The sequence below is a fragment of the Sinocyclocheilus rhinocerous genome, unplaced genomic scaffold, assembly GCF_001515625.1.
Source record: "Sinocyclocheilus rhinocerous isolate Xijiao unplaced genomic scaffold, SAMN03320098_v1.1 scaffold1374, whole genome shotgun sequence".
Classification (NCBI taxonomy): domain Eukaryota; kingdom Metazoa; phylum Chordata; class Actinopteri; order Cypriniformes; family Cyprinidae; genus Sinocyclocheilus; species Sinocyclocheilus rhinocerous.
In genome coordinates, this window is record NW_015643932.1 from 451,328 (window position 1) to 479,316 (window position 27,989).

Below are 27,989 nucleotides of genomic sequence, written 5' to 3' on the forward strand. Positions count from 1 at the left end.
TTTATTACATGCCAACTGTGCAATATAATGTGTGCAAGACAATATTTCATAAGGCTTAATTTTGCCTTGTACTGGTTTTTGTGTGTTGCTTGTCTTTGTATTGTATTGTTAATGGCACTCTTTATTGTTGTTTGTATTGCAGATAAGGCTTAATTTTGCCTTGTACTTGTTTTTGTGTGCTGTTTGTCTTTGTATTGTATTGTTAACTAAGCTATATGTGACAGCACTGTAAGGTTTGCTCTAATTTCGCCGACTCGTACAGTGACAATAAAAAGAATCTTGAATCAGCAAGCCAACACCTTAGCTTACTAGCTTAGCGCATTGCTAATTTTTTAAAGAAATGTTCTTTTGATTAGCTAGAACAGGATATTTTTGCCGTTTTTGATCATGCACATTGACACCAGAAACTTAAAATTATGTTGGAAATTACAGACACAGAAAAAAAAAGCCTTGTAAACACAAAACGTTGGAACAGAAACATTAGGCAATGAAGTCCAACTGGTCTATTTCCAGTTTTTCCACTGAAGAGAGAAACTAATCATGACACAGATTGCAGTTTTCACATTAGCGCCAAGATTCACAGCTGATCCAAAATGGCAGAACATTCTTCTTACCTTCGTCACTTCCTCTGCCCACATCTGCACAGCATTTGAAAACAGCGATAATATATTAAGAGAAAGGCCTGAGTGTTAACACTAAACATCCAATAGCAGCTAACATCACTGAGGAAAATGTATCACGGTAACCCAAGTTTCTAACAAAATACCATGTTGCTGTGATTAAAACATTAAAAAAATCATGTAATTTTAATTTCTTATTTTGATTACAGTGATGCTAATGCCAAGTTAACCCAATATTATAATAGTAATACTAATTAAAACAAGGTATTTTGTCAAAAACCATGGTTAGCATGATTAGGGCTTCAAAACATGGACTATTTGTAAATTACTTGCACAATTCACAGCGAATCGAAGCAAACTAAACACTTCCCATTTTGGAAGAGGGCAGCTGTTTGTTATGGTACTGATGTGTTTAAGTGGTGTATATATGTGTGTGTAGCTTGAGTGCCGGTCATGAGGAGATCTTGAAGCACTTCTTTACTTCTCTTGTGAAACTGGGGCCAAGGGCGAAGAGCAGTTTTGAAATGTCATCACGGTGTTGAGCAAACATAGATATCCTCTTTCCAAACTCTATATGCACAACAAAAAAGGAACCTGGGAACACACACGCTGCTAATATCCGGGACAAAAGAGCTTAATCAACAGCTTAAAGAGGAACTAGCGTGTCTTAAAGGTGGCTCTTCTAAAGCAGAACACTGCTTGGCACTCGAGTGAAAGACACACAGACCAACCTTCAGCCACTTCACATGGAGGAAATTCACCATGAAGGAGAAATTGGCAACATAGCCAGCGTCCCCTGGTGGAGGGGTAGTTCTGAGGGGCTACCGTGTGCCAACGCAAAAACAAGAGACAGTGAAGAGCTGCATTTAGGGAAGATGGCAAGTGGCGTCTGATTACTAGTTGTCTAGGCTGTAGCTTATATTTGTAAAGAAGTTCCAATAGGCAACTCATTGAAGTTAAGTCGTATTTAATGGGAAAATGCAATTCTAAATCGCATACAAGCAATAATAACAACTCACCAGAGCTCTGGCATCAGCCATTTTGGCTTTTTTTAGCTTGGTCTTTGCAGCATCAAGGTCCAGTCGTTTGTTCTGAAGCAGTTTGCGCTCTTTCTGTAGAGGAGCAGACGAGTTTGGTTTGTTACATTCTTCATTGTTAAAAACTCTCAGACATTCTTTAAGTTAAATCTGTTGCAGCTTCACACATGTTTGAATGGTTTTTGACCTCTTAAAACAATGAACCATAGGTTTTATTCAGACAGACTGCAAAATTGGTCTTGTCTTTTTCAGTGTATCTGATTCAAATTAGTTTTTTTTTTTTTTTTTTGTAGTTTGAATGGCAAAAACAAAAACAAAAAAAACACTCATTAAATCATATATTTACAAAGCTGATCCATATGCGGTTTAAAATTTGAATTACAATCTGATTTTATGTATCTCAGTTTAAATTTAACAAGTTTATTCTCAGTATGATTTTTGTGTTTTTGAAAGAAGTCTCTTATGCAGTAAAAACAGTAATGTTGTGAAATATTACAGTTTAAAATGACTATTTTATTATTTTCATATATTTTAAAATGTAATTTATTCCTGTGATGGCAGAGCTGAATTTTCATTGTCACATGATCCTTCAAAAATCATTTTAATATACTTTCTTTGGTGCTCAAAAACATTTTTTATTATTAAAGTTTAAAACAGTTGTACTGCTTAATATTTTTTTTTTGTAAAAACAAAACAACAGCATTCATTTAAAATAGATGTTTACAACAATGTAAATTTTTTTACTGTCACTTTTGATCAATTTAATGCACTGTTGCTGAATTTTTTATTTTTTTTTATTGACTCTAGACTTTTGAAAGCTAGCGTACATAGCGACATTTCCAAATAATTTTTCCAAAAAAAAAAAAAAAAACAGGGTTATTGCTGCTTCTCATGAATGTTCAGCACCTTGTGAGAAAACTAAAGTCGAAACTGGGCCTTTTTTTTTTTTTTTTAGAGTAAAGTCTTCTTTCTTTTGAAGCAAGGAAGAGATTGGAAGCAGCTACTTTTTTGTCAGTGTAAAAAAAAAAAAAAAACGGGTTGTTAGGGTTGTCTGATCTCACCAATATAGTCTTGAAGTCTCCTTCTAAAAAGTTGCGGAAAGGCGTGAGGAAATTGATGGCAGAACTCTGAATTAACTCTCGCTCCGCTCCTCCGATCTGCTTCTCTGTCTCGCCGCACTTTATCAGAGCGTTTCCTGTGGACAGACACGAATCAATATATTAACAAATTAATATTTTTAAAATTATGAAATGTCTAGAGGCTATTCTCTTAACAGTAAATGGGCTTTCACGTCCAATTTACAGACTACTTGTATTTTTGTAGCCGTTTACGTTCAAGGAAGGGGAAATGGGGCATTGGCACACAGCAATGGACTACTATTATTGAATGAGGTACTATGGGTAATTAGGGCACTATGCTGCCCTTGTGTTTGATGCTTACCGTAGGCTGTTCCAGGCCCAAATTCATTCCCAGAGTCAATCATGGACTGACCCAGAAGCTCATGGTTGTTCATCCGTGTGGGCACCTTTTTGTCCAGTTTTTCATACAGGAATTCTTCTATTCTGACATCTGAAATTGCAGATAGTAACAATAACATTACAATGCAAGCCTATGTTACATTTTAGGACTGCGGATCAATGCCACATAAAACTCCTTAATTCTTTGATTTTGTTTATACATGAAGTTTTTGGTGTACCAAAGTATAACAAAGTATTTAGGCAGATTCAGTGGTGTTCAATAATATTTTTTTAACTTAAAACCAATTAATTTAGATGTTAACATTTCCTTTTTTCAGTGCATGACATGACTAATAATTATCAAAATTATCAAAATTTTAAAATAATTAAATACTAAAAGCATCATGGTGTCGTCTTTGCAAAGCAATCTCTATATACAAAAAGAGAAAAGGAACGTGATTTTCTAGATGTGATTGAGTAGACAGGTGAATGTGCAAGTTCTGTGTTTTGATCAGCTGTTTGTTCCCTCCTGTTGTGTTTGTTCTCTATCCTGCTGATTTTTTTTTTTTAAGTGTTGTGGCACCATAGTGAGGAGAGCAGCTGTAGTTATAGTTACACAGACTTTCTGACATTTCTGTGAGATTTGAACACTATGAGGAAAAGAAGAAACATGAATGAATTTCCAAGGAAGATGAACTTTCTAATAGAAAAAAATGCTAATTAAATTGTACCATCAAGACATGCAAATACCAGTAAGTCCTGGAAACCTAACTAATTAGAATCATCTAACCACTGATTGGATCTTACTTGGGTTTGGCTGCAGTAACACTTCTGTCTGCTTCAAAATCTTCTCTGTCCAGTGTTTAGTGGTTTCAGCTCTGGTGAGGAGATTATCCAAATGTGCATCCAACTCAGTCTTCTCAGCCTGGCCAAATTTTTCTTCTGTGAACTGTTTGTAAAGACATCAGAACTTTTTTTTAATTTGAGGAGCCTAAGTTTGCCAATATTACTGCCACAAATCTTAAACAAGGTAAATTCAGACAATTTTAAAGTGTTGTCAGTCTAACACGTTCTAATGTTCAGCTTTTTGAGGAAGTTACACACCAACACACAAAATAAAAGTATCTAGAATAACATTAAAGTATTCCTGACAGATTTAAATGAAAGGAAATGTCCAAACATTTATCTAATTTTAACATTATTCTTTCAATAACAGGCATAAACTGTTTGAGCCTTGATAAACACACTGAGGCGTTTGTTTTGCAGTGTTATTATGTGAGTGGTTGTGTCTCAATTCCTAGTGAGCAGCGTTTTTGGGCATCATATCCGCGTTTATTTATTTTTATTTTTCCACGTCATCAGCAAATATGACCATTTCTATGCTGATGGCTAAAAATACTGTCTAGCTAGACAGCTCGGTAGGTTTTAGCACACAGCCTTTGTGTGTGGATGTGCTGAGCTCTAACGTTACCGGATTAAACTCTGCTTTAGCTAACGTAGTTAGCGTTAGCCTCACAAACCTGGACAAAAAGTGAAAATGGCAGTGTATTTTGGCCATATAACAAAGTATACAAAGCTAAAAGACATAACCGAACGTTTAATGCTTGCTTTTGAAGTAAAAAAAATAAAATAAGACTGTACTGAGAAAAGGCGCTGAACAAAGATTTATAGCACGAGAAAGAGAGGCCCTGAATAATAGAGAAAAAAAAGATGTTACAGAAATACAGCATATGATGCACATTACAATTCATTAGAAGCGCCTTAATGCCCCAAAAATGCAGGTGTTTAGGATAAAAGTGTGGAAATAAAACTTTACAGCGAATCTGAATTTGCACTTACTTGCACAGCCCGACTGAATAAAGTACCAGCGTCCGCTGCCAGTCTCTTCACGTTAAAATCCATCTTTAACGTTTCTATGTAAGACTAATTATTAAATATAAGTGCGCACGCCTGGATTGTGTTAATAAATGTGATGGCATCAATTTTATCCTTTATTACAGCGGCCGGTGTTACGAGATTTTCGGTTTCCGAGATTTTCTGTTTCAGTGGGATCCATGTTGTGAATTGTCTGTTGTCTGGTTGTAAACTATGATAAAATCATACACTGCTGCAAAAACATGTTGCTGAAATTTCTTTCTTTTTTAATGTTTCCGATTTTTTTTGTGAACGTATATGACTGAAGCAACAGCCGGCGGAGAAGAGGAAGATCCACCCACAGATCTGATTACTGCGAGCACAGAACCGGGCCCGTTTCATAAAACAAATTTATCAAATAAGTCAGGTTTATTTCAGTTAGTCTGACTAATTGTCAGTTGATTTGGTTCAAAATAAAGTCAGACTAACTGAAATAAGCCTGGCTTATTTGGTAAACTTGTTTTATGGAACAGGCCCCCAGACAGTATCAACACATGGGGTCTAATATCATTTAAAAATATATAAACAAAACGCTTTCGGCACATTTCACTGAATCATTTTAATTAATATTCTGTCGCGCTGTACAGAGATCCGGGATATAGTGTTTTAAGGCCCAGACTGCCATACTGAGTCAGACTTGTTGCTTCAAGTTTGAGACTTGGTTAGCATGTTTTTATTTTGTGAAACTGTCAGGCTGTTTTTTCACCTGTAGTTAGTTAAACTTGAATCAGAATGTTATGGAGGACGAAACCTGCAAAAACAATAAATAAATAAATACACAAATAAATAAATTGAAGAATTTCAGTCAGGTTTCAGGCCCCACCATAGCACAGAAACTGCACTTGTTAAAATTACAAATGACTTGCTTCTTGCGTTAGACCAAGGCTGTATCTCATTCCTAGTTTTACTTACTTTTAGTGCTGCGTTCAACACTATAGATCATGACATACTCATAGATCGATTACAAAACTATACAGATATTCAAGGGCAGGCTTTAAGATGGCTTAGATCCTACCTGTCCGATCGCTACCACCTTGTTCATTTAAATGGGGAGTCATCTCAATTATCACCAGTAAAATATGGAGTGCCACAAGGATCTGTCCTAGGTCCTCTGCTATTTGCAATATACATGTTGCCCCTTGGTAATATTATTAGAAAATACGGGATTAGCTTCCACTGTTATGCAGATGATACTCAACTATATATCTCAACAAGACCAGATGAAACTTCTAAATTATCTAAGATAACAGAGTGTGTTAAAAATGTAAAAGATTGGATGACCAATAATTTTCTCCTATTAAATTCGAATAAGACAGAGATATTACTTATTGGACCAAAAGACAGTACACAGAATCTCGTGGATTACAATTTGCAACTAGACGGATGTACAGTTACTTCCTCTACAGTCAAAAATCTGGGTGTTATATTAGATAGCAACTTGTCTTTTGAAAATCATATTTCCCATGTTACAAAAACAGCATTCTTCCATCTTAGAAACATTGCCAAACTACGAAATATGTTACCTGTTTCTGATGCAGAAAAGCTAGTTCATGCATTCATGACCTCTAGACTGGACTATTGTAATGCACTGCTAGGTGGTTGTCCTGCATCTTCAATAAACAAGCTACAGGTAGTCCAAAATGCAGCGGCTAGAGTCCTTACCAGGTCAAGAAAATATGATCATATTACCCCAATTTTACAGTCTCTGCACTGGCTACCTATTAAGTTCCGTATCAGTTACAAAATATTATTACTTGCCTATAAGGCCCTTAATGGGCTAGCTCCTGCGTACCTAACTAGTCTTCTACCACGCTACAATCCATCACGCTTGCATTTTATTCACTTCATCTGTGATAGATTATGCAAACACCGCGTGAGCGTCACTAACGGGAGCAGAAAGTGTCCGGCTTGACGTGTCCGTTTTCAACTCCTCCCCTGACTGCAAGCGGCTACTCTCGCTGATCGCCGTCTGTAGGCGTGCTTCAAGTCGAACGCACCAAATGGCAACATGAGGGCTATAAATACCAAACAAAGAGGGTCACATGACACAATCCAAACAATGAGGAACAAGACACATGATTAGGACAACCAATCAGAACATGACACATACACTAGGCAGGAATACATGAGGATCAAGGGAATCACATGACTAGACAGGAACCATGACTAAACTACAAAATAAAAGACATGAAAACATGAACATGAAACAAAACACAAAACAGACGTGACAGATCACCCCCTCTATGGGTGGCTCCTGACGCCAAAACGTAACACCCACCCCAACCCAAACAACAAAAAGTTCAAGAGTGTGGAGGACTGGAGGTGGTCCAGCGGGTGGGATGGAGGGCCAGGCCCATGAAGCAGAACCAGACCTGGATCATAGCATGGCAATGAACCAGGACTGTGGAGCAATGCTGGACCTGGAATATGGGGCAATGGCAGACCTGGGCAGTGGAGCAGAGGCAGGTCTAGACTGTGGACCAGAAGCGGGCCTAGGCCGTGGAACAGTGACAGACCGTGAAACAGTGGAGGACCTGGGCCATGGTGCAGTGGCAGATTGTGGAGAAGTGGAGCAGGAGACCACCATGTCAGAGCCGGCAGAGCAGGAATCCAGGGCGAAGCCGGCAAAGCTGAGGACCACCAGGTCAAAACTGGTGGAGCAGGAAGCCAGGGTGGAGCCGGTGGTGCTGAAGACCCCCACAGTAGAACAGACCGGATCGAAGATCCCCACGGTGGAGCAGATGACCACTTCAGTGGAGCCAATGGCACAGAGAACCACCACGGCGGATCAGGTGGGACTCTAACAGAGAGCATAGAGAGGTTAATAATGGCCTCCATGGCCGTGACAGGACAGGCAGAGAGTTCATGAACGGAAGCCGCCAACTCAGGAGATTCTGCAGCGGACTCATTAACAAGAGAGGCCTCTGGGGCAGACTCGTGGACAGGAGAGGCCTCTGGGGCAGACTCGTGGACTTGGGTAACAGAGCAGTAAGTAGCCCAAACACACAAGATGGCTACCGCCATAACAGGAATCACAGAGGATAGGGGAACAGTCTCTGTGATAGCCAGTGCTGAGGCCCTGGGGATGCCAGCTGATCTCACTGACAACAGAGGTGGGTCCACCACACTGGCAATCAGTCTTTTCAGTCCTGGCCCAAGCTCTTCATCCACAGGAGCTTGGGCACTATAGCCCCCCCCCCAAAAAAAAAATCCTTAGGGGAAACTTGCATGGTATCCGTGGCATGACAGGGTTCTGGCAAGGTGGCCATGGCATGACAAGGCTCTGACATGACGACCATCTTGACAGTAGGCTCTGGCGTAGTAGTCATCATGAGTCGAGACTCAGGAGTGGCAGCCATGACATGATGAGACTCTGACGTGATGGCCGTGGTGTGGCGAGGTTCAGGTGTGGCGGCCATCTTGCAAAGAGACTCTTGAATGGCAGCCATCTTGCGGAGAGGTTCTTGAGTGGCCAGCATGACGTGAGCAGGCTCTAGCTTGGCAGACATGACGTGAGCAGGCTCCGGCATAGCAGGTGTGATATTAGCAGGCTCTGGCGTAGCAGGCGTGACGTGAGCAGGCCCTGGAGTAGCAGGCATGACTTGAGCAGGTCCTGGAGTAGCAGACATGACGTGAGCAGGCTTTGGCTTAGCAGCCATCTTGTGAAGAGGCTCTGGCTCGGCGGCATGACGTGAGCAGGCCCTGGAGTAGCAGGCATGCCGTGAGCAGGCCTTGGAGTAGCAGGCATGACGTTAACAGGCCTTGGAGTAGTAGGCATGCCGTTAGCAGGCCCTGGAGTAGCAGGCATGACTTGAACAACTCCAGACATGACAGTTGGGACATGAAAATGCTCTGGTGCGGATGGTACTGCAAAATTGCAGGGCTCCACATCAGCCATCCCAACAGTAAATGCAGAGCCACTCAACCGGAGTGCAAAATCAATATATTGCTGTAGTGACCAGTGTGGGGTATGTGGTGGCATTAAACATGATAGTTCTTTTGTTAATCCGAAATGAAAAAGATCCTTAAGAGCAATGTCATTGAAACCCACCTGGTCACATAGTTCACAAAAGTCTGCCACATAATCCTCAATGGCCCGGTTGCCTTGTCGAAGGTACAATAAACAAGCTGCTGGGTTCATAGTTAGCGTAGAGTATTCTGTAATGATTCCACTGTAGGTGAGCGTAGTGCAGCTTTTATTAAACAAAAGTAGGAATGGGTAGATCGACACCTAGTGTCGAAACACGTTTGGAGTTGTTGACACACTAGTGCTTCGAAACAGTGTTCCGGAGCATTGCTTGAAATGAGGCTGTCACCACCTTGAACGTGGTTCCTTGCTGTCTATGGGAGGGTCAAAGAGCCCTCAGATTTCATCAAAAATATCTTAAATTGTGTTCCGAAGATGAACGAAGGTCTTACGGGTTTGGAACAACATGAGCGTGAGTAATTAATGACTAATAATTTATAATTAAATAATTAATAATTTTCATTTTTGGGTGAACTAACCCTTAACAATTCAATTCCAATAATGCTCACAAATCTGTGTTTTTATAGCTTTTTTAGTGTAGTCGCACTGTTATCTTGAGTAATTTTTATTAAAAACACTGATAAAAGCATTTATAGCCCCACTTTATTGGTATTAAGTAGCCTATATGTTTATGCTGTATTACAACAGATGGCGCTGTATTAAGCAGTATATAAGAAGTGTTTCTGTTGCTCATAAAAACGTTTCTGTGTATTTGACAAATATTGCATTTAATTCACTTCATCTGTGATAAGAGTATGCAAACACTGTGAGATCGTGACTACCGGGAGCAGAAAGTGTCCGACTTGACGTCTCTGCTTTTAAAGGGGTCATATGATGCAATTTCATTTTTTCCTTTCTCTTTGGAGTGTTACAAGCTCTTGGTGCATAAAGAAGATCTGTAAAGTTGCAAAGACTAAAGTCTCAAATCCAAAGAGATATTCTTTATAAAAGTTAAGAGTCAGCCACACCTACCTAAAACGGCTCGTTCGAACACGCCCCCACATATCTACCTAACTGTGTGGGAAGATTTGCATAACGCCACACAAATGTTCACGCAAAGAAAGAAGGAGTAACTTTTATTCTCGCTGTAATATTGAAAAGTGAAAAGTGAAAAAGTGAAAAGTGACGTGACATGTGGCCAAGTATGGTGACCCATACTCAATGGGTTTTAATGTTTTTGTGCTCCGGCTGGGACACGCCATCACAGTATGTGAGGGGCGTAACATTTCCGTCTCACGCTTGAGGCTAAAATGCCGGCAGTTCTGACTCACGTAAGTACGTTTTCATTTAAAGGATTTGCCACTGATGATTCAAACGCGGGTTTTGGGCAGTGTGGATTAACGTTAGCACTTGTTGTTTGTCATTTCTCCGATCACAAATGCAGACATGGTTTTGTTTACGTGGCGCGATGCAACGCAATGCGTAAAAAGACAGTATAAGTCATTATAATCCGTATTTATGTCCCCACTGGATGCAACAAATGCCTCGTTTGTAATGGGTTTTAATGTTTTTGTCTCGCCGCTCCGGCCAGACACGGCATCAATAATATGGTGAGGGGCGTAACATTTTTGTCACCCGCTTGAGGTATTCGGCCAATCACAACGCATTGGATATCTGGCCAATCAGAGCACACCTCGCTTTTCAGACCGATTAGTTTTGTAAAAATCGACGCGTTTCAGAAGGCGGGGCATAGAGGAGAAACAATAATGTACAGTATGTGGAAAATAATGTGGTTTTTTTTACTTTAAACCGCATAAACACATTTCATTACACCAAATACACAAAATAATGTTCTTTTTAGCAGCATCATATGACCCCTTTAATTCCGCCCCGACTGCAAGCGGCTACTCTTGCCAGCCGGTGGCCGGCTAGTGTAGTTCATCTCGAACAAGCCTAATGGCAACATGAGGGCTATAAATAACAAACAAAGAGGGTCACGTGACACAATCCAACCAATGAGGAACAAGACACATGACTAGGACAACCAATCAGAACATGACACATACACTAGGCAGGAATACATTTGATCAAGGGAATCACATGACTAGACAGGAACCATGACTAAACTACAAAATAAAAGACAGGAAAACATGAACATGAAACAAAACACAAAACAGGCGTGACAGTATTGTATTTATGTCTTTGAATAATATGTGCATATTTAAAACAATCTGTCATGACATCTTGGTATTAGAATTTATTTATATAATTGTATTTTTTGGTTTATAGTAAATATTGCAAAATAAGCTTAACATATTTTATTTTGACAATATTTTATTCATATTTTGCATTATTATTATTATCACATACTGCATGGTCTCTAAAATATTAGCCGCATATGTATATTAGCTAAATGTATAAAGTTTCCTGGTTCTCGGGAGAATTAATGTTAGCACTTGCTAATCCTAATCAGCATCATTATATTCAAATCAACCACCTCCTCACATAATAGCAATGAACATGTTTTGACCAGGTGTGGACCATATTTCAATTGGCCACACCTGACTGAGTTAAACATGGAGTCAGTCATCATCTCTAATGGCTTAAAGAACTACAGATGACAGTCAGTTAATGTGTGGTTTTCCTAAATGAATGTTTAGAGAAGCACAAATGCTTTTAATGAACTAATGATGATTAGTACGGATCCTGTATAGACACAGATATATAGTGAGAGTGACAGATGTGAAAATTTACACAATGTCAGGTTTCTAGCTTATTATTTTGCTAATAAAATACTAAGAAGTAAGTATAATTATTAGATTAAAAAGTCATCCCTGTACAATAAGCAGTGTTTTGGTTCAGTCAGCTCAAGCTATAATGAAACCGTAAGTCTCTGTTTCTTCCAGTGCTAGAGCCACTGAGTAATCACCTGCTAATTAGCTGTTTACTGTCATTATCAGATCAGTGTCATTACTGAGTAATCCTATGAATATATAAACAATATTTATCAGTAGGGAACACAGGCTCTGCAATGGACATGCAAGCATAATTTGTTACATCGTGGCATTTTTGCCAGTTTCCTGACATTTTAACAGGAATATGTGAAATATGCATGAGGGTAAACAACCTTGAGCCACAGAGATGAACACTTTGAAAATGTCCAAATGTTGATAAAGCTCTTTATAGCATGCATTCATGAACAGAATGCAGGTTTTAATGTTTTATGAATCTTGTATCGAGGATTAATAGGAAAATCAGGGTTGGAACTTCTTGTCACTCATAAAATGTCCAAAATTAACTGTCATATTGACATGACATTTATGGACATTCAAGTTAAAATCAGTAAGCTATCAGAGCATATAACCACATTTACTGCTAATGTTATGAGCAAATAACATAAGAAGTAAATAAATGACTGAAGTAAAGGTAAAAAAGCCAGCATTGTTACTATGTACACACATACTTTTGCATGTAATCAACCCGGATGAACCCGCATGTACTTTTGTGTACATAAGCAATAGGTTCAGTGATTTCCCTATATTTTGAATTAATACAAAAATAGACACAAATATATCTTTCTGAGTGCTATTTGAAGTTTAATTTGTTTATTTTTGTTTAGTTTTCAGTGGCAGGTGACAATTTTAGTGTGGTAAACTGAGATTCTTGCAATGTTGTGCTATACAGACTTGTTAAAAAGAAGTGTGCATTATATTGAATGTGCACTTATTAAATCTTAAAGTATATTTAAAAAAACTGCTTGCAGATAATATATTATTAATGAAATAAAAGACCACTCGCGTGTGTACACTATTTAACACTTAAGTATGCTTAAAAAGTGCACTTTGTAATAATGTTGAATTAAATGTTTTACTTTAAAGTACTAAATCTTTTGTAGTACTTTAAAGTAGGTTAATACATTATAAATGTATTTAATTGAAATTTAATTTATGTACAAGTTTTAAAAAATTAAAGTATATTTTAATTTGCTATAAATGCTTGTCACTATATTCAACAGTTTACTTCAACCATATTTCAAAGACAATAGAATTATGAAATTACATATAAATATGTACTTAAGTCCTTTTTAAGTGGGTCAAAAAGCACTCATTTAATTTAATACATTTAAACTAATACTTTTTTATTTAATTGTAAATAATATCAATTAAGCATCTGAAAACATTCAGTTTATTATTTTAAAATATATTATTTATATTAAAGTATTATAGAATAAGTGCTCTTTCGTGCTAAATGCTAAAGTGTAGGCCTGCCTACTACATTTTCACAAGGGTTCCCACGTTTTGGAGACCATTTGTGTCACGTGGTTGAATTATGATCCTTTGCTGTGCACTTTGACCTTTGCAGGGCCCCAGAGTTTGCTGATCTTGACTTCAGAAGGTAAAAAAATGAGTGTTTTTCCGGAAAAGTCAAGTCTCAAATATTGTACTTTAATTTATCTGTACACAACCTGCTGTCAGTTTTAACTTCAGCAACACAAGCGCTTGCATTTTGTGTCTGTGATTCACATATGCTGTTACATTGTGTCTTTTGTGACTCATGCCAACTACAGTGAGATGCTGAATGGTTGCCTTGGACATGCCTGATGCAATTTTATGATGTTTGTCATGTTTCAAAATGCTTTGCGGACCCCCGCCAGGCTGAATCTCTCCCTCAGTCATTACTTGCACTGTATTTTTCTCTGTTTATCCATACACAAACAGACAGAGCTGCAAGCCTGCTTGTTACCTTCCTGTATTTAAGTTTATTTAGGTATAAACACACAAATCCCCAGACCTGCCCCACTGACCTCCATGTTACTGAAGGGAGGTGCTGTATCATGTCAGTGAGTTATGACTGTCCTTGCTCTTTGGAGCAACCCTGCATTTGTCTAATGGGATTTCCGAATGCTCGTTTCGCGATGCAAGAACGCTGCAGCTGTAACTCTGTGAATCTGAGAGGGTGTTTTTTATTTGATCGCTCTCCAGTGCTTGTTCGCAGAGGTAATGTTTTGTCTTGATCTCTAGCCTGCAAATATGGGTTTGTAATCAGGTCTTGGGCTCCAAGGATATGGAGGCGGGGTGCCTTGAGCTCCCCGTCTACAGGACAGATGGCGTTTCTACTTTGGCTGTGGTCCTTCTTTTCTAGATAAGGAAACTGACCTGGATCTGTGTTTTTATTGTTGATCTGTTTGTACATTGGGAGATGAGGTACGATAAATGGCATGTGGCAATTGACAATACATCTGGCCAACTTGCTGTGAAAATCAAGCAGTTTAAGTACTTGTTGATTCTCGTGTTGCAAACAAATCATATGAAACATTTTCAAGGACGTTGATTTGAATTCTAACTCATGGGTTTGATTTTTCTTGGCTTTTACTCACATTTCTGTCAGTTGGGAGTGGAACTGCTGTCTCAGGCTTTGAAAGTCAATCCTGTTACCATGGATATGACTGACCCTTTGTGAGACGAGAAGATTTGCATGTTGAGGAGTAACATGAGTCAGGCCGTAATGGATGGTTGTAATGAAAGAGACACGGAAAGGATGCTAAAAGCGATTAGCCAGTTTTGGATTTTACAATTGTGAGAAAAAATTAAATAACAAACACATCGAATATAGAAATAAAAGTGCTAATGTTGAGAAATGTGAAAGGTTCTAGGTAGAGTATCATTGACTGAGGTTCAAATTAACTATATGATTCACATATAAAATTAATTATATGCTTCATAATTTTCAGTTTTATTCAGATTTGTTACCATATTCAGTGTGTTTTACTATAGATTTTTTTTTAGCAGATATGAGCTGTAAAGGTGCAGCTCTATTCTGGAAAAGGGGGCGGGGAGCAGCGGCTCATTTGCATTTAAAGACACAGGCCCGAAAAACAGCTTTGTTTCTGCTTCCACTCAAATGATATAATAAATGATCTGTGGAGTATTTTGAGCTGAAACTTCCCAGACACATTCTGGGGACACCAGAGACTTATATTACATATTGTAAAAAGGGGCATAATATGTCACCTTTAAATACTAAAAGTGAATTTATGAAAAATGACATTATGACTATGGATATTAATATTGAAATTTGCTCAAAAATACATTTAAATAGTTTTTAAAGATGCATTAGATGACTGCAAATGTCATTAATTGACATTATTTGACATTTTCAGTTTGTCAGCCATATTCCACCCTACTTTCTATGTCATCAACCATAGAAAAACCCATATCATTCGACCACTAATGCTTTTATTAGTATTGATTTCATTAAGTAAATGGATGTATAAGAAAAGTGCATTAGGAAACACTAACAGTAGTGCTTTTTAATGTGTCACCGGTTACAGTAATTCTCTGTGTAGTGGGTAACAGGTCAGGCTAGCAAAGGGTTTTTTAAACTGCATGGTACAGATCACACTAATACATCTCAAATATATCGAGTGACTGCTAAACAATCACGTCCTCTGTGTAGCTACAATAGCGGATTGTGTAATGAGGATAAAGTTAATTAATGCACTTCAGTGACTCTGTGGTTTGTGCTGTTGTTTGAAATATCACTGCGTCACATTTACAGATTCTGAGCGTTTTAGTGAGCTTTAGGTTACTGCCAAAGTGAGTTTAGGTACTAGATTTTGAGGGTGCGAGATTCTAGCAAAGGAGTGACCGCTAAACAATCACGTCCTCTGTGTAGCTACAATAGTGGATTGTGTAATGAGGATAAAGTTAATTAATGCACTTCAGTGACTCTGTGGTTTGTGCTGTTGTTTGAAATATCACTGCGTCACATTTACAGATTCTGAGCGTTTTAGTGAGCTTTAGGTTACTGCCAAAGTGAGTTTAGGTACTAGACTTTGAGGGTGCGAGATTCTAGCAAACAGCAGCAAAATGGATGAAGAATTGAAGAACCTGTGTGTAAGTTTGCAAGCTGCTGTACTGTGCTATAGTTTCTTCATTTAGCTGTGAAAATGTTTTTAATATTGTTCGAGAATTATCCCAGCTAACAGAGAACATGCTCAGAATGTTCTGGCAAGGTTCTCTCAAAGTTTTGAACAAATGTTCTTTCATTAACGTTAAGAGAATGTTAAGTTATCTAATTACGTTACTAAAACATTTGCACAAAGACATTTTAGTTGGATGTTAAGGTCCTTGCACACCAAGTCCAAAATTTTTGTATGCGTTTTTTCGATTTTTTCGTATTCGTCATCCTTTCCTATCAAAATGCTTGCTACGGATGCGAAAACGCCGAAAATTGAACCTGATCCAAAACAATTTGACAGACGAAAGTTTCTGACAGCGTGTAAATGTGATTGACACAACGTGAGCTCGTATTTATTTTTTAACGTGCAAAAATTTCGGACAATAATTTCGGACTTTGTCTCATGATTTTTTTTTAAATGTTACCACTTACTAATTGTTTCAGATGGTTCAGAGAAAGTAACATTCCCATAATGTTTGCAAGTTTTTTCGAATGTTCATATCAAGCTCTCATTATAATATTACCACCCCTTAATCTGTAAGTTTCCACCAACGGCGCCGTCATTGTGTTTTCGCAAGCAACAATGGTGTATTAGTTCTAATGCCATGGCGAAAGTTTGAGCAAAACATGCTAACTGTTCTGCCTTTGACTGCACAGACGAGCACAGAACAGAGTCCCAGCCTCAGAGGAGACAAGAGAGCAGTGGATTTATTGATTTAATTACTGTTTATTGCTGCTGTCACACAGATCTAAAATAAACAAGCGATTTATTTCCCAGCTGTTTACCTTTACAGACATAACCGCCTGGTTTTGTAACTCATGTGTGTTTTTAACGTAAACTTGTGTGTGAATGAGAACTTAGTTTAGTACTCACATGCTGTGATAGCCGCTTTCTGTCCGTGTGCTTCGGATGTGTGCGCTCAGAAAACCATATATCTAAAGTTTGAACTCATATGGTTTAAAACGCATGATTTCAGCACGATAAACATGATAATCAGAACCAAAACAGAGTTTTTTTTAGCAGATATGAGCTGTAAAGGCGCAGCTCTATTCTGGAAAAGGGGGCGGGGAGCAGCAGCTCATTTGCATTTAAAGACACAGGCCTGAAAAACAGCGTGTTTCTGCTTCCACTCAAAATTGGCATTTTCAAAATGATATAATAAATGATCTGTGGAGTATTTTGAACTGAAACTTCACAGACACATTCTGGGGACACCAGAGACTTATATTAGATATTGTAAAAAGGGGCATAATATGTCACCTTTGAAGCTGGCCTGGTAAAATAGAACAAACGATTGTTGATCCCTTTGGAGTTTCTTGGAAATCATTGTCCGATGTCCAACAATGGGAGTCTATTGTGAGGTTAAGTGATGCCTGATTTAATCTGTGCATTACAGGTTTCACATCCATTCGCACAGACCGGGAAAAAATTGCAGGGCAGTCACATGAGATCATGTTACTTTAAAAACCGGTTTAAATGACAGAGGCCGTGTCGATGTTTTTAGTTGTCATTGCATGGCGGTGATGATGTGTTGTCTGAAAGAAGTAGAGACGAAGCTGCAGTGACTGATGTTGATAAAAGTCAGTGGAATTTTTAGAAGGAGGACAGTGGAGACGTTTTGGATCTGCTGTGAGTTCTTCCAAATTGTTCTTGTATAACTGGCTGCGCAGTACAGGTTAGACGGATCACCCACCGAGTGTCCATCTGTCTTATCTGATGTGCTTCTGTTTAACTGTCCAAAGCGTTATACTCTTTCCTCTGTGCCTGTTATTTGTATAATTCCTTGTGATTTTGGGGTACTGTAGAGCTTAACCTTTGATCCATTTAGAAGAAAGCCACAGTAGATCTGTGAATTGTTGATTATGGTATTTTTATGGAGTAAATGAGAGGTGCCACAGTCATGAAAGTGATTTTTAATGAGCTCAATCATTGTGTTTGTTTGTTCTCCGCAGGACTTGAGCTCCTTCGCCATGCCGTTCCTGGAAGGAGATGCAGAACATGCCAAGGAGGTAACACAACCCCAAACACATAAGGCTGTGCCAAAAGTAAAAACTGTTTTATTTGGTTTTGAAAATAATTTCTGTTGTGGAAAAAAAGCATTAGTGACTAACAAATAATTGTTTTTTATGTGCTTCCAATATTGTGTCATGTTTTAATGAATCTGAAAAAGCTGTTGACAGTTACATATTCTTCCAAAGAATGTGTATATCACACATTTAATTGGTTTGTTTGAATTATGCAATTTCCTTAGTCATCACTAGCCCTGTGATGTATATTCCACCCCTAAAGGCAAAATGCTAGATCTACACATTTAGTCAAACTTTAGTTATGATTGAAAGCTAACAATCCCATTAAGTTATGACAGTTATTTCCAAATGTTCTCTAAATGTTCAAAATATCTATTTTTTTATGTTTTAAAAATGTTTTTTTTTTCTTAGTTATGTGGACATTATGGGAACGAACATTCTGAAACAAGTAATAACTCATAAAAAATTTTACACAAATGTCCAGTTTAAACATTTCAGAAAACATGACCCTTACCAAAAAGTAGTATACTTCAAGTTTATTTTCTTAAGTATACTTAAGTAAAGTTCAAGTATATCTTTAAGTATACTTTATGTAGCAAGTATGCAATATCAGTGTACTAGTGGTATACTTGTAAGTGTACTATTTCAATACTACTTGGGACTAAATTGGCCCACTTTCTAGTATATAAAAGTATACTTTTAAGTATACTTTAAGACTTCCTAATTAATGCTGTTCAGTTGCTTTGACACAATCTGTATTGTTAAAAGCGCTATAGCACACTTGAATAAACTTCTTTTTCGTAAGGGGAAGAATGGTGTATAAATGTTTCTGTGCTGCTGTTTTGAGAACGTTATTAAACAGTTTGAACAAGCATTCTATAAATGTTACTAGAACAACATTTGTTCATAACTTTGAGAGAACCTTGCAAAAACATTAGCCAAATTCCGAGAACGTTCCCCGTTTGCTGGATGCATCAATTCAAGGAAAGTGGAGTGTGAAACTGATATCAAATCAGTAGAAATTTGTAGATCAGTATTATTCTGAGTTGCTATATGTATGATCTGGTCATTCAAACACAAAAGGTTGTTAAAATGCGAAATGCAGATTCATTCCATTTGTGTCGGCAGTCTGAAAGCTGCCATATCCTCGATGCCCTCAATCTCTGCTGTCACTCTGATGGGATATGAGTCTGCTCTAATAACCTGATTTGTAATTATGTCTACCATGGTACTTTTTGCATGTACTGACCTCTCATTTGATGCACAATTAACCACAGCTGTGCAGCTTAATATTTTTGTGGAAACTGTTATACGTTTTTTTTGGGGGTTTTTTTAAGTATTAATTCCTTAAAAAAATCTGACAGACATGCTTTCAGAAATTAAATATAGCTTATGTGTCCAAATAACTTTCAGTGCCACTGTCATTGTAGATTGGTTGACATTACATCAACTTTATACAGTTTTGATGCTGTTTTATGTCTAATGATCGTGTTAGATTACATGTGGAAGCATCTGTTGTTTCGGTTTCTTCTTCACTTGTGTTTTTTGAAAATCCTGTACAGAAAATGTGTACTAGCGCCCCCTACAGTATAACAATGAAAACACGGATTCTAGGAACACAAGTATAGTTCAAATATATTTAGACTTTTCTAAGTATAAGTCAAGTATACTTAAATGTCATTTTAAGTATATTTCTGAGAAGAACATAAAGCCCATTTCTGAGAAGTACATAAAAAGTAGACTAAAAGTATACTTTTCTATTTTTTAGTTTAAAAGATAGCACACTTGAATAAACTTCTTTTTCGTAAGGGGAAGAATGGTGTATAAATGTTTCTGTGCTGCTGTTTTGAGAACGTTATTAAACAGTTTGAACAAGCATTCTATAAATGTTACTAGAACAACATTTGTTCATAACTTTGAGAGAACCTTGCAAAAACATTAGCCAAATTCCGAGAACGTTCCCCGTTTGCTGGATGCATCAATTCAAGGAAAGTGGAGTGTGAAACTGATATCAAATCAGTAGAAATTTGTAGATCAGTATTATTCTGAGTTGCTATATGTATGATCTGGTCATTCAAACACAAAAGGTTGTTAAAATGCGAAATGCAGATTCATTCCATTTGTGTCGGCAGTCTGAAAGCTGCCATATCCTCGATGCCCTCAATCTCTGCTGTCACTCTGATGGGATATGAGTCTGCTCTAATAACCTGATTTGTAATTATGTCTACCATGGTACTTTTTGCATGTACTGACCTCTCATTTGATGCACAATTAACCACAGCTGTGCAGCTTAATATTTTTGTGGAAACTGTTATACGTTTTTTTTGGGGGTTTTTTTAAGTATTAATTCCTTAAAAAAATCTGACAGACATGCTTTCAGAAATTAAATATAGCTTATGTGTCCAAATACCTTTCAGTGCCACTGTCATTGTAGTCATTTGGTTAGGAACTCAGGATCTGCTCTTCAGTTGTTACCTTTGTAAACATTCCCAAGGAATTCTGGGAAATCATCATATCTGACAACTAATCACCCACAGAGGCCAGCAAGGCAAGGCTAGAGAGGAGATAAATCACCTGATAGCTGTCAGGGTGGTGTTTCTGTTGAAGGTGAGTTGGAGTCACTGAATCTGAAGGGCTCTTTTGATGCTTTAGGGGGTTTTGGAGTATAAATTTTATGATCAGATGTAATCTGCTCCACTTCACTGATTTGCCCATGTTTTTTGTTGCTAAGGCTCAGGATATTAGCTAATATTTCTCCTTGTTGAACAGATGTTTTATTAACCCCCGGCAAGGTCGATGCAGAATCACCAGTGTGAATGAACATTTGTGTGCAAATGAAATGCATGTTTGCCAGAGGAATGGCTTAGATTCTGGATCAGAACCAAAATAAGGGTAGTGTGAATTGAAAGGTTGTAAACTGCTGCGTCAGTATGTTTCACTTATCTCATGATCAAAGGTTCAGGACCGTGAAAACTCAGAGTCAGTGTAGACTTTTTTCCATCAGCTCTACAACAAAGAAACAGTCAAATGTTTCCATGGCAACCGAGGGACTCAGACTAAAAAATATGCCATTGCTTCTTTTGTTTAGTGTACAAACGAAACGTTTTCTTTCACCTTAGTCTTTTCAGACTTTTGAAGGTATAGTTCAAATAAAAATTACAATTATTTTTTTATTTTCTCACCTTCATGTTGTTCTAAACTTGTAAGACATTTTGTGTGTGTGCGCGTGTTTTTGTGACAAATGAGGACATACATTTGTATAATGACAAGGGTATGACATAGATATTACAAGGAGAAGGTGACTTTTCAGGACATTACCCCATGTCCCCACTTTTCAAAACGCATATAAATCACACAGAATGGAGTGTATTGAAAATCTGAAATAGCACAAAGTTTCCTGTCATTTTTATTAGTTTTTAAAAATATTTCTGAATAGTTTTTAGTTCTGGGCAACGATTAATCTTGATTAATCGCATTCAAACTAAAAGATTTGTTTATATAATATATGTGTGTGTACTGTGTATATTTATTATTTATATATAAAGACACGCATACAGTATATATATTTAGAAAATATTTACATGTATATATTTATACTCATATTATATATAAATATATTTAAAATATAAACATAACATATTTTTCTTAAATATATGCATGCATGTGTGTGTATTTATATATACATAATAAATATACACAGTAAACACACATATATTATGTACACAAAAACTTTTATTTTGGGGTGCGATTAATCGCGATTAATCGTTGCCCAGCACTAGTTTTAAATTACTTTTTTATTTCAGTAAGTAATTTTAGGCCGCATTTCTAATTTTCGATTTCATCTAATGTTATATTTGTTGTATTTCTTTCAGCGTTATTTCAATGAACAAACAGGTTTATAATAGTTTTAGTGTTAGCTAATGATAATAACACTGCTCGACGGAAAGTACATGGTGGCCGAATGTTCATTTTGAGTGAACTATCCCTTTAACTTCAGTTACAAATCCCACTTGGTTGTATTCTGAGAGCAAGTGAGCGAGATAGATGGGATAGTTATGTAGTATTTTTAGGTATACAGTAAGGTATTTATGCCACTGTGTGAGCCTCTCTGATTTAATAAAAGCCTCTTGACAAAACGAGGCCATCTGTTCTTTTGGATGTCTAAACAGTTTTCAGTGGCTTTGTCTGGCTGTTTTGCTGTGTGAAATTCCCATGTGATTGAACGGTGGAGACATCAAGGACTCATCTGAATGTTATGACGTCTCTTCATTCAGTATCTCAGTGTCTGTCTGTCCGTGTCCTTCAAACATGCTGTCAATGGTCAGCATAACGTCACAGTAACAGAAAATATGCTTAGTCTGTAAGAGAATGCCATTCACTGATGATTTTGTATGCATAAAATGGATCATTTCTGACATTGCTCTATGATTTAAAATCTCAAGGATCAATATTTCTCTCAATATATGCTCAAAAGTGCAATGTTTCATTCATTATATTGTGCATATGACTTCTAGTTGTGATATCTTCAGGAAATGTAAAAATCTGCTTTGACTAGCTGTTGACCTAATATTGTATGTGATTATATTTACTCTTCAGGGGGAGCTTAGCTGCCGTTCAGCCAGCCCGAGCAAAAACTTCTTCAGCCGGGGTCCGTTTAGTCGGCCCTCTAGCCCCATGTCCGCTCCGGCCCGATTCAGAAACAGCCCTGGATCTCCCAAACCCGTCTTCCCCTACTCCTCCAACCACGACTCCTCGCCCAAGTGTTCACGTCGCCGCAGCTTCACCGGAATCTTTCGCTCGTCCTCCAAAGACTCCACCAATCCCTCCACGTCTCCTGTCAGCATCAAACTTTTCTCTCGGGCCAGGAAAGGTAAGAGACATGTATCGTCAATCTCTTAAACAGCTGCCAGAATGCTTACAATCTGAAAGAGCAGGAAAGACATTTCAATGGGTCATCATGACAAATCACATTTCCCTTCCTCTTTGGAAATACTTTTGATAACTGACTTTTACAGTATAACTTAAAAATCCCTAGATTACCAAGACTATTTATTGAAACTACTAAAAGTACACTACCATTCCAAAATCAATAAATGAAAGAGAAAGAACGAAAGAAAGAAAGAAAAAGTAATACTTTATTTAGCATGGGTGCATTAAATTGATCAAAATTGGTGGTAAGGATTTTTACATTGATACAAAATATTTTTATTTCAAATGAATGCTGTTCTTTACTTTATTTAGCATGGGTGCATTAAATTGATCAAAATTGGTGGTAAGGACATTTTTTACATTGATACAAAATATTTTTATTTCAAATGAATGCTGTTCTTTTGAACTTTCTATTAATCAAAGAATCCTGAAAAAACTAAATATTAAGTAACAACTGATTTTAACATTAATAATAATCAGAAATATTTTTTGAGAACCAAATCAGCACATTAGAATGATTTCTGAAGATCATGTGACACTGAAGACTGAAGTAATGATGCTGAAAATTCAGCTTTGCCATCACAGGAATAAATTACATTTTAAAATATACTAAAGTAGAAAACGGCTATTTTAAATTGTAATAATATTTCACAAAATTACTGTTTTTACTGTGTTTTTGATCAAATAAATGCAGCCTTGGTGAGCATAAGAGACTTTTTTCAAAAACATTAAATAATCTCTGACCCCAAACTTTTGAATGGTAAATGTGTAAATTTGGACAATTTTTTTTTTATTTTATTTGTATTTTTTTTTTATACATTTTAATGCAAGAAACCCAGACCAACTTTATAATTTGACTGGGAAAATATTTTAATTATTAAAAAATATGCAGGAGATAAGCCCTTTGAAAGTGAATAATTAATACTTTTTAGGTATGTTTTTCAATCTAAAAATGTTTGATGTGTACTGCTCTTCAATTAGTACTGGGTCGGCGATCATCTGTAAATGTAGTCTTGATTGTTTGTGATATTAATTCTATGACTTAACTTATACTTAACCTCTTATTTTGAGTGTGAACCTAACATTCAGCCAGGCTAAAATATTGTTTAATGTTATATATTATACCAGTATCCAGATACAAACATCCATAATCTCTAAAATATGCACTAAAAGATCAACAAGCTTCACAATATGAATTGGCATTGCTGAGATGAGATGCTATGAATGCCATTATCACATCAGTGTGTGGAGTGAGTCAACGTTTAGTGAAACCTTTCACAGGTTGTCTGGGTCCAGCTCAGCCCGGGGTGTGCAATGATTCGGATAATTGCACCGTGTGCTGATTTAATGGAGGCGTGGGTGTTTCTTAATGCATAAGACCCTGATAATCAATTCAGCTGTCACATATGTTATCCACGTGAGTCTGATTTAACTATCAGAACCAAGAAGAGGGAGAGTGGTCTATAAAGGCTGCTTTTTAGTAGCTAAGGGTTAAGTAGGGTTAAGTTACCCAAGAATTATATTTTACTTTTTTTTGGTAGTTTAGTATTTTTATGATTTACTTTTATGATATATGGTTACTGAATGATATAGGTTTGTGGTCATATTTCTAGATGAAAGTATGTTATTCAAATGCAGTGTTATCCTTGATGACTAATGACTTTGTATTTTCTGGGCTCCTGACAATGTTTACTTTCTTGGTTGTGTTTAAAATGGCACTGAGAGACAAAGATGTTGTAGTTTTAGTTAAGATAATTAAGAAAGCATGCCGTTATTTTACTGCAACAGTTCTTTAAACTATCCATGTGAGGTGACATTTTAAATGACTGTTATTTAAAAGCAAAACAAAAACATTGTACGTAGAGACGTAGTATTTGGCTGTTGTCTTTGGGTAATCTAATCTGTTTAACAAGGAAAATATAAATCAGCTGAAATCTCCTTCGTTCCCACACACTGAAAGTGCAATCAATAATGATCAAATTAAAGCCTGTCTTGGAAGACGTATGAGAACAGAGTGACCTATAATTAGATGATTAAGAGTAATTTAAGTGTTTGCTTGAGTGATATGTAGGTGGAATTAGTCTCTCTGTTTTACTACGGTGTAGTGGTGAAAGTAGGTTGAAGGTCATGGGTCTTATATTCATAAATAAAATATATATTTAAATGAATAAATAAATAAAATAAAAAATTATATATAAAATAAAAACAAAATTATATTATTTTATAATGTTTTTTTTATATTTAATTTAATTAAACATACATGCAATTATTAATTATATTTATATAATTTAAAATAAAAACAACATTATATATGGTTTTATTTAAATAATTTTAAAATAATAATACACATTCATAAAATTTGTATTATATATAATTTAAAATTTTATATGAAATCATATAAAAATAAATATTATTGTATATATTTATAAAGTATTTTTATAAATTAAAAAATTTACATTTATTTTAAATAAGTCTATGATTGTGTAAATAAGTTTATGAATGTGTGTGTGTGTATGTATCCTCCTGACTACCAGAAAAAAAAAAAGTTTGTGAATTTAGTTTTTTTTTATGTCATTACATTGTTTAGAAAATCATAACAATTGAAAAATATATATATTTTTTAAATTATTTTTATTTTATTTTATTGTTATGCTATGTCCTCTATAGAGGACACCAGGAGTACATTTTCTAACAAAACAAACAAAAAAATCTTAAGTAGACATGAAAAGGCAAAACCAGTGGGATTTTTTAATCACCAAACGATTTTTTTAATACCAAACTTTGAATAAAGATGATTCTCAACTACGTTGTGAAAGATATAACAGAATGATTTGATTTAATGTGTGTAGAATTGCATAAATAACATAAATAGATTTTCCCATGATATATACACTATACGTATCTATGCACTGTATCTAATTTGCATATTAATTAATATCAGGACACTTTTTTTGTGCAGCTGACAGTAGTAAGAAATGTCTTACTGAAAAAAAGTTCTGATCTGAATGCAGTGAAAACAAAATGTAGTGTAAATGTGTATTTTGTAGTGTGTGGGCGAGTGTGTGTGTGTGTGTGTGTGTTTGACCCACAGCTTCAATACACACAGTTGGGAATAATCTTCTTCATACATGTACACACTTATATAACAACACTACTATGCTTCTCCGACAATCCATTAGTTGCTCTGGCTGGCAGACTTTCCTGTCAGCCGAAAACAACAGTATTGATTTATTATTCAATACAGAGTTGGAGCAGTGAGTTGGATGCCTCTGTCTGATTGTAAGGCAGAGCTGGAAAGATTCAAACACATCGAGGGAGACTATTAAACATTAGAGGCACTCGAGAGAAAAGGAAGATGTGTTTCTCAGCTACGTTTTTATTACTTGATTATATTGATCTGCATAATGAGGTTTTTATCTGCTGAGTGCATCTGGTGCCTTTGCACACAAATACACGCTTCTCTACAAGTGCATATATGAGTTGTAGATCCATTTCTGTATTGATAAAATCCTGGTTATTCACCTGTCTGAGGGCCAGGCTTTAGACAAGGGTATTTTGTGCTGTTATCTGGGATGGATGTGTTTGCGGCAGTGACACTGAGCTTGATGAACACTGATGGACAGCAGCTTCTGTTCAAGCAGTGTTTGTCATTCAGGAAATGACACTCAGAACTTGCCGGAGAAATTCTAAATTCTATTATATCCGGGAATTGGGCTGCACCCAGACAGTGACATCAGAATGCAGAAAGCCCATAATTCAATCACGTTAGCTTCCATACAAATTATATTAACTGAAATTAATCCTTGGCTCTAAGACGTCCTCAGAGCTCCTCAGCACAGGCAGCTGGGGATGAGGACGCCTGTATGTCTCTAATATGATAGCTATTCAGGTTTTACCTCAAGAAAACTGTGATGAGGAAGAACTGATGCTGTGTCATCCTTCTATGTGCTACAATATGATTCTTTGGTTGTATCGCCACCTACTGGACGAAATTTACTGATATCAAGATCACAACTAGACTAAAAGGAAGTATATCTGGTATTTACTTCTTATATATTTGGCTGTCTGTATATTATATTATATTATATTATATTATATTAATTATATTATTCAAAACTTTTCAGTTTATAAAACAATTAATTTATGCTCACCAAGGCTGCATTTATGTGACAAATAATATTGTTTATAAAAATTTTAAAAAATCATAAAATATTATTGCAATTTAGCATTTTTCAATATATTTTAATATATTAATATATTTTGAAATATAATTTATTCCTGTCGGCAAAGCTGAATTTTCAACAGTCATTACTCCAGTCTTCAGTGTCACACGATCCTTTAGAAATCATTCTAATATGCTGATTTGCTGCTCAATAAACATTTATTATTATTATTATTATTATTATTAGCTATGAAAACTTCTTGATCGTTTTTTTCATAAGAACAACGTTTTTTGAAATATAAATCTTTTGTCATTTTTTTGTAACATTAATGATTTTACTGTCACGTTTTGATCAATTTAATGCGTCCTTTCTAAATAATAATATTATTTAAAAAAATAATAAAATCTTACTGAGCCCAAACTTTTTGAACGTTTGTAAATAAAAGGGGTAGTGGCTTTTCGTGTCATGTTCCTCTGTGACCACTAGATGGGGATCAAGTAAAGAATTATTGAAAGATTGTCTGAGAACGTCTGGATTCTCCATTGGTTTTGCAGCAGTAGGCCTATTGTAAATGTTTTACAAACAAAAGTGACCTTAAAATTAGCCTTTTGAATTTATTCATTGGTTTCATGCTTCTGACATTCAATAAATAAATAAATAAAGTAATATATTATACTAAATATATTTTACAAGTATTGCTATTTCCTTGATTATCAACATATATTTGAAACATACAATTCTATACATGCGACCCTGGACCACAAACCCAGTCATAAGGGTCAATTTTTTGAAATTGAGATATATACATCATCTGAAAGTTGAATAAATATGCTTTTTTCGATGTATGGTTTGTTAAGATACAACTATTTGAAAATCTGGAATCTGAGGGTGCAAAAAAAATCAAAATAATCAGA

At 36.3% G+C, this 27,989-nt stretch overlaps 2 protein-coding genes across 6 annotated transcripts in view; one reads left to right on the top strand and one right to left on the bottom strand.

The window, feature by feature from the left end:
• LOC107757714 (endophilin-B1-like) overlaps positions 1-5,152 on the bottom strand; it is an 8,285-nt gene extending 3,133 nt beyond the window's left edge. The window contains exons 1-5 of the mRNA XM_016575276.1: positions 4,954-5,152; positions 3,922-4,063; positions 3,098-3,226; positions 2,719-2,852; positions 1,640-1,732 (exon numbers count right to left, since the gene is read on the bottom strand). Of these exons, the coding sequence (XP_016430762.1) occupies positions 1,640-1,732; positions 2,719-2,852; positions 3,098-3,226; positions 3,922-4,063; positions 4,954-5,016 (561 nt within the window). The 5' untranslated portion in view covers positions 5,017-5,152. The remainder of the gene's footprint in view (positions 1-1,639; positions 1,733-2,718; positions 2,853-3,097; positions 3,227-3,921; positions 4,064-4,953) is intronic.
• LOC107757712 (5'-AMP-activated protein kinase subunit gamma-1-like) overlaps positions 4,101-27,989 on the top strand; it is an 81,391-nt gene continuing 57,502 nt past the window's right edge. For 2 of the 5 annotated variants that reach the window (XM_016575269.1, XM_016575271.1), the window contains exons 1-4: positions 15,814-15,891; positions 17,909-17,965; positions 20,521-20,590; positions 22,580-22,853. In XM_016575269.1, coding sequence (XP_016430755.1) covers positions 17,946-17,965; positions 20,521-20,590; positions 22,580-22,853 — 364 coding nt within the window. In that variant the 5' untranslated portion in view covers positions 15,814-15,891; positions 17,909-17,945. Of the gene's footprint in view, positions 4,145-15,813; positions 15,892-17,908; positions 17,966-20,520; positions 20,591-22,579; positions 22,854-27,989 lie in introns of those variants that run through there. The other 3 variants (XM_016575272.1, XM_016575273.1, XM_016575270.1) reach the window with 2 other exon arrangements.